The sequence below is a fragment of the Rattus norvegicus genome, chromosome 1 (genome assembly GCF_021556685.1).
Source record: "Rattus norvegicus strain SHRSP/BbbUtx chromosome 1, alternate assembly SHRSP_T2T, whole genome shotgun sequence".
NCBI classification, from domain to species: Eukaryota; Metazoa; Chordata; class Mammalia; order Rodentia; family Muridae; genus Rattus; species Rattus norvegicus.
In genome coordinates this window covers 28,745,806-28,757,935 of record NC_141534.1, presented here as the reverse complement: position 1 = coordinate 28,757,935, position 12,130 = coordinate 28,745,806, and the positions used below count along the sequence as shown (strand labels likewise).

The window sequence follows — 12,130 nt, the reverse complement described above, 5'->3', positions numbered from 1 at the left end:
GACATTCAACCAAAAATCATCAAAAAAGATAAGGAAAGACACTTCATATTCATCAAAGGAAAATTCCACCAAGATGAACTCTCAATCCTAAATATCTATGTTCCAAATGCAAGGGCACCCACATTCATAAAGGAAATCTTACTAAAGCTCACAGCACACATTGCACCTCACAAAATAATAACAGGAGATTTCAGCAACCCACTCTTATCAGTGGCTAGCTCATGGAAACAGAAATTAAACAGAGACATAGAGAAACTAACAGAAGTTGCCAACCACATGGACTTAACATATATTTATAGAACATTTCATCCTAAAACAAAAGAATATACCTTCTTCTCAGCACTTCGTGGTACTTTCTCCAAAACTGAGCATATAATTGTTTACAAAAACAGGCCCCAATAGATACAAGGAGATTGAAATAACCCCATGCATACTATAAGATCACCAAAGACTAAGGCTGGTTTTCAATAACAACAAAAACGACAGAAAGCCACATATACATAGAAGTTAAACAAGGCTCTTCTCAATGACAACTTGGTCAAGGAAGAAATCAAGAAAGAAATTAAAGACTGTGTAGAATTTAATGAAAATGAAGGTAAAACATACCCAAACTTATGAGACACAATGAAAGCAGTGTTAAGAGGAAAACTCACAGCTCTGAGTGCATCCAAACAGAAACAGAAGAGAGCATACATCAGCAGCTTGACAGAATACCTAAAAGTTCTAGAACAAAAAGAAGCAAATACACCCAAGAGTAGAAGGCAGGAAATAATCACTCAGGGCTGAAATCAACCAAATAGAAACAAAAAGGACCATACAAAGAATCAACACAGTTCTTTGAGACAATCAACAAGATAGATAAACCCTCAGCCAGACTAACCAGAGGGCACAGAGATTGTGTCCAAATTAACAAAATCAGAAATGAAAAGGGAGACATAACAACAGAATCTGAGGAAATTCAAAAAGTCATCAGCTCCTACTACAAAAGCCTTTATTCAACACAACTGGAAGATCTGGAGGAAATGGACAATTTTCTAGATAAATACCAGGTACCAAAGCTAAATCAGGATTAGATAAACCATCTAAACAATCCCATATCTCCTAAAGAAATACAAGTAGTTATTTAAAGTCTCCCAACCACCTAGGAAGAAAAGGAAAATTTCTGAAGATCCTAAGGCTGCTGCTAGCTGCACAAAGAGCAGCACAAAGAAAAAGAAAAAGTTCCAGAAGGTGTAGGGGGGGATTAGAATGGAGCTGCTTGGTGGGAGGGGCATACCTTATGGTGGCAGCTCCATCTGCCCATGTTAAATCCCAATAAAAACACAAAACCAGAAAAAAAATAAAAGTCATCCAATGAAAAGGAACCCAGGACTAGATGGGTTTAGTGCAGAATTCTATCAGACCTTCATGGAAGACCTCATACCAATACCGTCCAAATTATTCCACAAAATACTAACAGACAGAGCACTACCCAATTCCTTCTATGCAGACAAAGTTACACTCATACCTAAACCACACAAAGACTCCACAAAGAAAGAGAACTTCAGACCAATTTTCTTTATGAATGTCAATGCAAAAATACTCAATAAAGTTCTCGCCAACCGAATCCAAGAACACATCAAAAAGATCATCCACCATGATCAAGTAGGCTTCACCACAAGGATGCAGGGAGGGTTCAATATACGGAAAACCATCAACATAATCCACTATATGAACAAACTCAAAGAAAAAAAAAGCCCATACCTGAACATAGTAAAAGCAATATACAGCAAACCAGTAGCCAACATTATAGTAAATGAAGATAAACTTTAAGAAATCTGATTAAATCAGGAACTAGACAAGGCTGCCCACTCTCTCCCTACTTATTCAATATAGTACTCAAAGTCCTATCCAGAGCAATCAAACAACAAAAGAAGGTCAAAGGGATACGAATTGGAAAGGAAGAAGTAAAAATATCACTATTTGACGATGGTATGATAGTATACTTAAGTGACCCCAAAAGTCCCAGCAGATAACTACTAAATCTGGTAAATAACTTCAGGAAAATGACTAGATAGAAAATGAACTCAAACAAATTAGTAGCCTTCCTCTACTCAAAGGATAAACAAGCAGAGAAAGAAATTAGGGAAATGACACCATTCATAATAGTCACAAAAAACATAAATTACCTCGGTGTGACTCTAACCAAGCAAGTGAAAGATCTCTATGACAAGAACTTCAAGTCTCTGAAGAAATTGAAGGTCTCAGAAGATGGGAAGACTTCCCATGCTCATGGATTGGCATGATTAATATACTAAAAATGGCCATTTTACCAAAAGCAATCTATACGTTCAATGAAATCCTCATCAAAATTCCAAATCAATCTTCATAGAGTTAAAAAAAAGCAATTTACAAATTCATTTGCATTAACAAAAAACACAGGATAGCGAAAACTTATCCTTAAAAATAAAGAACTTCTGTGGGAATCAACATCCATGAACTCAAGCAGTATTACAGAGTAACAGTGATAAAAAACTGTATTTTTTTTTTTTTGTACAGAGACAGGAAGGTAGATGAATGGAATACAATTGAAGAACCAGAAATGAACACATATACCTATGGTCACTTGATCTTTGACAAAGGAGTTAAGATCATCTAGTGTTAAAAGATAGCATTTTCAACAAATGGTGCTGGTTCAACTGGAGGTCAGCATGTAGAAGAATGCAAATCAATCCATTCTTATAGACCTGTTCAAAGCTTAAGTCCAAGCGGGTCATGGACCTTCACATCAAACCATATACAATCAAACTATTAGAAGAAAAAGTGGGGAAGTGTCTCAATCACATGGGCACTGAGGAAAATTTCCTAAACAAAACAACAATGGCTTATGCTCTAAGATCAAGAATCAACAAATGGGACCTCATAAAACTGCAAAGCTTCTGTAAAGCCAAGGACACTGTCATTAAGAAAAAAACGGCAACCAACAGATTGGGAAGACATTTACCAATTTTACATCTGATAGAGGGCTAATATCCAAAATATACAAAGAACTCCAGAAGTTAGGCTCCAGAGTCCCAAAAACCCTATTAAAAATGGGGTACAGAGCTAAACAAAGAATTCTTAGCTGAGCGATATCGAATGGCTGAGAAGTACCTAAAGAAATATTCAATATCCTTAGTCATCAGGGAAATGCAAATCAAAACAACCCTGAGATTCCACCTCACACAAGGCAGAATGGCTAAGATCAACAACTCACATGACACCAGATGCTGGCAAGGAGGTGTAGAAAGAGGAACACTTCTCCATTGTAGGTGGGATTGCAAACTGGTACAACCACTCTGGAAATCCGTCTGGAGATTTCTCAAAAAACTGGCCATTGCCCTACCTGAGGACCCAGCTATTCCTCTCCTGGGCATATACCCAAATGATGCTCCAACATACAACAAAGACACATGATCCACTATGTTCATAGCAGCCTTATTTATAATAGCCAGAAGCTGGAAAGAACCCAGATGCTCTTCAACAGAGGAATGGATTAAAAAAAGGTGGTACATTTACACAATAGAGCACTAATCAGCTATCAAAAACAATGACTTCATGAAATTCATAGGCAAATGGATCAAACTAGAAAATATCCTGAGTGAAGTAACCCAATCACAGAAAAATACACATGGTATACAGTCACTGTCAAGTGAATATTAGCCCCAAACCTTGAATTACCCAAGATGCAATCCAGAGAACACAGTCCATATATATATATATATATATACAGCCACAAAAACTAGATATGATTGATTAAGTCAAGAAGTGCATGCTGACAGGAGCCTGATATAGCTGTCTCCTGAGAGGCACACCCCTGCATGACAAATATAGAAGCGAATGCTAGCAGTAAACCATTGAACTGAGAATGGGGCCCCCGACAGAGGAATTAGAGAAAGGATTGAAAGAGCTATAGGGGCTTGCAACCCCATAAGAACAACAATGCCAACCAACCAGAGCTTCCAGGGACTAAACCACTACCCAAAGACTATACATGGACTGACTTGTAGTGCCATATTGGATTTGGGCCTGGCCGCTTTGTAACTGCATGGCCACAGTTAAGAAGTCATGGGATTGTTGGACAGAGGCCTCTCCCATGTATTTACGGCACAGGAAGAAAAGACCAAGTAGTAAACACCCGGTGTCTCCACTGCATGACCTCTGCTGAGCCCGGCTGATGCATGTGGAACTGACACACCTGGGCCACACCTGGGTGGTGGTCAATTTACTTCTGCCTTTTGCTTCCTCAGCCTTTATCCTTGATATTTAGGCTGGTCTTCTCGGATTTCTCCCTAATTAATTCAGGTCTCGTAGTTGGTCTTTTGTTACCGAAGTCATGAGCCAGGTAGTCACGAGCCAGGGTTTCCCACTGTGCTTCCCAGATATTTTCTACCTGGAGACTTGGGTATATAAGTGGTGAATAAAGCTACAGGAGTCTCTCACTCTTCTTCCTCACTCTCACTCTTCTTCCTCACTCTCACTCTTCCTTCCGCTCTTCCACTCACTCTCTCTCTCTCTCTCTCTCTCTCTCTGTCTCTCTCTCTCTCTCTTTCTCTCTCTCTCTCTCTGTCTCTCTGTCTCTCTGTCTCTCTCTCTCTCTCTCTTCCTCTCCTGGCTTGACATGATAACCTGTGTGTGTGTGTGTGTGTGTGTGTGTGTGTGTGTGTGTGTGTGTGTGTGTGTTTCTTTCATCCTGTAGGCTTTCGCCCGATTCTCGGTACTGTGTCGGTGCAGGCGCCGACACTGACTCATGGCTCCAACTTCATATGTAGCAGAGGATGAACTTGTTGGGCACCAACTAGAGGAGAAGCCCTTGGTCCTTCCTAGGCTGGACCCTCCAGTTAGCTGAATGTCAGGGTGGAGAGGCATGAAAGGGGTGGTTGGGAAGGGGGAACACCCTCATACAAGAAGGGGAGGGGTATAAGATAGGGAGCTTATGTCTGGAAAACTGGGAAAGAGAATAATGTTTGAAATATACATTTTAAAAGTCTAATAAAAAATAAAAATAAAAAACAATCACCTCACCTTCTTTTCCTATTTTTAAATAATGTATCACCTTGCTGAGACAGGTTTCTGGAATTCTATATACTTGCATACTCTGTGATGTAGGCTCTTCTAGTGTCTATATAAAAGGACCTTTGTAGTAGGTTGACATCCGTGTTTCAAATTCAATTTCCACAAAGAATTTCTTTTCTTTACCTTTTGGTAACTGGTCTAGGAAACAAAATTTTTGTTTTAGCTATACTTTGTGTTTGGAGTGAACCTGCCACTTCCTAACATGGCTAATACTCAGATAGCTAAAACAGTCTAGCTTTGGTTTGCTATGTAATTTCAAGAAGCTTCATCTTAGATCCCTATATGGCAAACTACTTATAAATAAAGCCAATCTGATTCAGTTCATTTTGCAAATAAACTTGATTTGCTTTTGTTAAAATTCTGTGTGGATTTCTGCCATGGTATGAACATAAAGGCCAGAAACAACTCTGGGGAGTTGGTTCTCTCCTTCTATTGTAACATGACTTCTGGGTACCAAACTCAAGGTGGAAGGCTGGCATCAGTGTCTCGAATCTGTCTTTAGCTGCTGAGCCATCCCAGTCACCACTTAAATTTATTTTTAAAGAACAGCTGTAATATGCACTATTAGACTTTGGCTGTTCCTTATTTTTTAATTTTACCTGTAGATTACATCTTAAGTCCTTCAAAGTTACTACAGTCTTCCTTCCATATAATTTGTATTTCCTAAATCTTTGTAAGCTGAAGGTTAGTAACATAATGTAAATGTCACCAGAACTCACTTATGAGTTCTGTGAGATCAGAGTATGTGAGTCCCGTGACCTTTGGACTTTTAACTACCAGAACTGACACAAATAAACCTGCTTATAAGTTTCCTGGTGGGGGTTGGGGATTTAGCTCAGTGGTAGAGCGCTTGCCTAGCAAGCGCAAAGCCCTGGGTTCAGTCCCCAGCTCCAAAAAGAAGAAAAGAAAAAAAATAAGTTTCCTGGTGTATGGCAATATGTACTAGGAGCCCCAGCATAGACAAAAGCCACTGTGCAATGTGTGCAAATTAAAACTACACAGTCCTGTCAAAAACTTAAAATAACAAAAAAACTGTTTACTAAAATGCAAATAGAATTACTTCCATCCACTGTTGGTAAAAATGTAGTATCACTCTACCATAGTCTAGTTATTTTGTTTTTGTTTGTTTGGGTTTTTAGAAGTTAAGCATATACTTGCCATTTGACCCATCAATCCCACTTCTAGGCATTTTTTTTTCTAGAAAAAAATGAAACCTTATACACATTTTAAAACAATGTTTACAACCATTCATAGAAATTTTATTGGACAAAGCAAAATGCTCTTCAATAAGCAAACAACCATAAAAACATGGTGCGTCTGCACCACTCAGCAGGGAAGTCATGCAATTTCTGGAACAGAGCACAAGGTATTACACTGAGTGAGAGCATCTCCAATGCTTCTGTCAACACGCTTCCATCTCAGCGCTGCAGAGCTGGAGGAGAGTTGGTATGATACTGAGGTATGAAGAGTTAGGTGGTAGTGAGGCAGCTGGGTGACTATAAGACAGAATCAACGGGCCCTCTGGAGTACTGAGCTCGTTCTATACATTGGTCATACATAATTGCATGAATCGGCACACATGATAAAATAGCACGAAGCCACATACATACTGTTCCAATTAACAAGTCCTTGCTTTTGATATGTTACACCATATGTTCTATATAAGCAGTGAGGAAACTGAGTGTTTGGTGTGCAATGTATGTTCATATTAGTTCTGCAACTTCATACATTACCGGAATTATCTCAGAACAAAAATATAAAAGTAAAAATTGGATAATAAGGGTTGGGGATTTAGCTCAGTAGTAGAGCGCTTGCCTAGCAAGCGCAAGGCCCTGGGTTCGGTCCCCAACTCCGAAAAAAAGAAAAAAAAATTTGGATAATATGCAATAAACTTCCAAAAGACTGCCATGGAAAATGCTTTATCTACTAAATCCTGAAGAAAGTATGTCAGTTTGATTCGCTTGATTCACATCTTCTTGTTTGTGGTTTATAGACAAAAACAAGTTTGTAAAAACTTTAGCTGATGCTTACTATCTTCTCGTTTAGAAATTTTACTATTACTATTAGTATAACACAAAACTAGTGCTTTCTGAATGCATCCAAAATTAACATACTTAAAATGTACCCAGATTTTACTGTATGTTGCTTTCTCAGAAATTAAATTCACTGCATAATTTTTGCTAAATTCAAAGCTTCAATCGAAGGAGCACACATCTCTTCAAGCTATTCAATGTAGCATGATTTTATTTTTGACACACTAAGCAACAACACAGCAACACAAAACTCAGAAGCCATTAATGAATAAAGCATAATTCCTTAAAAGCAATAAAATGTACATACAAAGTTTTAATAATCCACAATATAAACTGATACATACGAAGTGTTTTTATGATCTGTTATGACTTAAATTAACACATCATATAATTCTTAAGCACATGTTAACACCTATCCTCTGCTCTTCTTCAGAATTACCTGTAAGGGAGGAAATGAAGACATATTATAGCTACAGAAAACAAGTCAGAATCACTGAGTTGCAAGGTAATTGTTTGACATTTCTCTAATACAGTCTACCTCTCTTAATAAATCAGAAATATCCCTAGATTACCAAACCTGGTTTTAGAGTCACTTTCATTCACAAACCTTGCCAATTATAATCCAAAGTATCAAAATGGTTGATTTCAAAATAGTTTTGGGGTATCATGTCATGTGTCATCCCTAGCCCCAGCCTGCCAACAAATTAATTACCTAGAGTATTAAAAAAAAGTTGTCAATCTCAAAACAATTATAAAGTAGTATCAAGCAGTATAAATCCTCACAATGTAAAACATCTCACAATTAAGCTGGAATTTTAACAGCTGGTCATCTTACTTTGAATAAGTTGCTTCACTTACAATTTTCAAAACATAAAATGTTTCAGAAATAAGACAAAGGGAAATATTTAGCTGTAAAAATCCTGGAAGGATGAAGCTCTAAGTTAGCTTCAAAACTACACAAATGAAAATAAAAATTTAAAAGAATCTGGCTACTACAGTTTAAATAGAAAAACAGACCTTGGGTCCCATGGGCTAGTTCAGCAGGTAGAGACACGAACGGCTAAGTCTGATGACCTGTGTTTGATCCCACATCTTACAGAGGACCAACTGCCAAAAGTTGCCCTGACCTCCACAGGTATGCCATGACAAGTGATAGGTGCACACATGTACATGTGTACACATGCACACATGAATGCAGGCACACAATAAAGGCTAAAAAATTTTACAGTGTGATATATTTTTGAAAAAACAATGGTCTAAATTAAAAACATGTACATATATTTTATTCTTAATGTCCTTAATCATTGCATTATTTTCAGGAAAGTCCTTATTTGGATTTTAATAGTTGTGGTGTTTCCCACTGCAGAGTATATAGAAGCCTCATAAAAATTGCCAGGGCATGCACGATGCCTTGGCTTCCACGACTCTGTCACCCAGGCCAGCAAGCTACTAGTATGGGAACTATAAAAGAAAGTATCATGTGCTTAAACAAGTTTACACAACGCTCTATGTATTTTAACCTTGCTGGTGCACCTCACAGTCTTGCCTAACTCTTCTAGTTCTATGCTAGCCTACAGAAATCTTGAAATAAAAAGTAAGTGAATCAGACAAAGATGATGGCCATAGCAGTATTTTTAAAGTTAACTCTTGCTTACTTGAACTTGTTACTAAGAAAATGTATAGTTTACCTTTGCTGCCGCCTGTACATGATCCTTTTTGATAACTCCAGATTTACTTTCACAAGCATTTGTCCTAGCCTCTTCTGCCAATTTCTGAACAAAGAGTAGGCAATTCAAATGGATCTTTAAAAACAAAACACATGTAGTATTAGACAATATATAAACCTTTTTAATGCAAATTTATTACTTGACTTTCTAACCCACAGCTTCTTCCAGGTGTGTGACGGCACTATTCACAACCATTAAAAGGTAGCTTTCACAATTTCCTTTCTTTTAGTTCCTGTATCAGTTACCAAGTATTCCAAACAATAATGACCTAGAAGCTTCAGGGCATGGGCTAAACAATGAAGACAAATGCTCCAGATACCAGTTCCCAGACTAATGGAACATTCATCCCATAAGGCTGCATACTACACTGAGAGACAACATCAGAATTTGAAACACTGAGAATAATAACATCTCAACAACTAATTGGTATGGTACGCATACAAAAGAACAAAATGTGTTGCTTTAAATGGTGCAAACTTTATGAATGGTATGGAATGCTTTATTGGGTAAAATTATGAAGTTAATGGAGAGCAGAAAGCCGTAAGCAAAGAGATGTCAATGAACAAAAGCCTAGACAGGAACTGTTTAACAGAACTGACAGACATGAAAACAGAACCTATGAGCAACGACTGGCAGAAGGATCTAGAGCACTCTACCAGCATCCATATGGCCATAGGTCACTGCGTGACAGAAAGTGGAAACGAGCTGCTTGAGAAGGGCCCAACAATCCCTTGAATTAGCCAGTGGTCTCCTGTATAGTCCTCAGGTGGGTTTCGTTCTCTATTAGGCCCCAGGGAAACACAGTAAACTATCAAAAGTGTATTCCAAGGGAATCCCAGCTCACTTACACTATCTCAACCACCACCAAGGTGTTGGGGGATGGGAAAAAAAAACCAGCAAAGTTATATAATTATCTCCTAGAGTAGGAGAAAGGAAAACAAGTGACAGAAGAGGTATTACCTGCCACCACCCAGGGGAATGGGACTATATTTTGGCTCTAGAGATTAAAAACAAAAAACAAAAATACCTGAGAGAGAAAAGTAGATAATTCTGAAATAGTTAAAAAAAGAAAAAAAAGAAAAAAAAAACAGTATCTGAAGATGGCTCAGTGGTTAAGAGCATTTGCTGCTCTTCTGGAGGAGCCAAGTTCTCAGCATCCATTGTCAGGCAGCTCACGATTGCCTTAGCCGAAGCTACAAGCACCCTCACACATATGGCATTCACTCACAGACACACACAAGTAAAAGCAATTGTTAAGTAAATCTTAAAGGGAGGATGGGACACAGCTTTAATACCAACACAGAGAGGCAAAGTCAGGATGATCTCTGTGTCTTCACAGCCAGTCTGGTCTACATAGAGTTACAGGCCAGCCAGCAGATACATAGTGAAGCCCCCTCTCAAAGAAAATAGAAACCCTGTAAGAAGCCAAAAGATGGGAAGACAGAGGAAAAATAACTCCAGTTTTTCACCTTCGTCTAGAAGAGACGTGCACTTTGAGAACAGAGGAAAAGGAGGTATTCCTATGGCTCACCCTAGGGACATAATATTACTTCTGTAGATGAAATGTGTTCCAGTTAGTCAGAACACAAACTGACATGGTGAGCAACTTAATCCCAGTCAGCACTTGGGAGGCAGAGGCGGGAGGGGGGTTGGGGAGTGGTCTGAGTTCCAGCCTAGTCCACAAACTCCAGAACTGCCAGGGCAGTTACAGAGAAACCCTGTCTCGAAAACAAAGATCTTTAACATTTAGAGTGGTAGTGGTGGTGGCAGAGGCAGACTGATATTCTTGTGAGTTCGAAGCCAGCCTGGTCTACAGAGAGTTCCAGGACAGCCAGGGTTACACAGACAAACCCTGTCTTGAAAAACCAAACCAAATCAAACCAAATTAAAACAACAAAACAACACCACCCCCCCCAAAAAAAAATAAAACAGAACAAAAACAGGCAGAAACATGGTGCTGTTTGATTTTGATTGAGGCCAATTAGTGGAAAGCATCATATTTCGCGTAAACATGAGTCTGAAAAACGACAGTCCGGAAAGTTTTAACAACTTGACGCCACAGCTACACGATCACTTTTGAGTCACTGTCTTTGGAAGAGACAGTGCAGCACACAGGAGCTAGGGGAGGCAGAAGGCCAAATCTCTCTGTAAGGGGTTTACCTTGCAAACCCGGCTCAGTTGAGCTGACCACAGAGCCAGTGAACTTAACGGCTGGTGCCGGAAGCAATGAGGGGCGGGGCTTTCCCGCTAGTCTTTAAAGAACTCGGGTCTTCCTTCCGCATTCCCCAGGGCAGGGGCGCTCGGCGCCTTGATGAGGTTGGGGTGCTGCCTGTCGTGGCTGTCGGGCTGGAAGGCGGAGAGAGGGGGACTTACCAGGAGATCGCAGCGCTTCTCCAGACTGAGCCGCGGCTTCTTCTGCTTTAAGGTGCGCTTGAGGAAGGCGCAGGGCGCCTTGCGCCTTATCCGCCTACAGACTGTGGTGGAGAGCACCATCTTAGCGGCCCGTCGCACTTTCCACAGCCCCGGCTTCCGCGATCACAGGGCCGCTCTCCTCAGACTCACTCACTGCTTACCTCCCGGGACTCCAGAGCGGTTGATTTGAATCTGCCGCCAGTCGGCGCACGGCAGTGACGTCAGTCGCAAGCTACACCCACCACAGCACAGTCAGGGGATGGACTCCGCAGGGAAAGGGTGTGTCCCACTGCTTCTAGGGCTCAGGCTTGCTTTGCTATATTTTTGTTTGCAGATCAATAGAGCTTGGTTCCACAGAAAGGATGAGAAATTGTGAAAATAATCACTAAGCTCAGTAAAGATCTCCATATAGCAACTGGATTCCAACGGATTAGAAAGTAAATGAAAGAAGTTTGTTTATTATTAGGATTCCTTAAGAATTTAGGCCCAATTTTCTGATATTACCAGCAAGCAACCTACACTTTTGTAATATTGCATTTGGTTTTACCTGAGATTTTTTTCCTTACATCAGATTTTCTTCACAAATGCCTGCCCTCAATGCCCCCTTCCTTAACTTCCCTAGAGATTTCAAATATACATTTTTCTTTTATTGAAAATAGATTTCTTTTTTCATAAACTATATTCCGATTGCAATTTTCCCTCTCCTAACAGCTCCAAGATCCTCCCAATCTCTGTGCCTATTCAAATCCACACCCTTTCAATCTCTCCTCAGAAAGCAAATCGGGATCTAACAAATAATAATAAAATAAAATAATATGAAACAAAAACAATCAGAAAAGGGAAAAAAAGAAAGGATATAGATGC

At 39.5% G+C, this 12,130-nt stretch overlaps 1 protein-coding gene across 2 annotated transcripts; it reads right to left on the bottom strand.

Annotated features, from left to right (window-relative positions):
* Positions 1–6,314: 6,314 nt before the first annotated feature.
* On the bottom strand, positions 6,315–11,461 carry Cenpw (centromere protein W). Of its 2 annotated transcripts, none has more exon segments than NM_001246319.1 (3): positions 6,315–7,566; positions 8,816–8,929; positions 11,228–11,461. In NM_001246319.1, coding segments are annotated over 3 exon segments (261 nt in total). In that variant the 5' UTR covers positions 11,348–11,461; the 3' UTR covers positions 6,315–7,539.
* Positions 11,462–12,130: the final 669 nt, after the last annotated feature.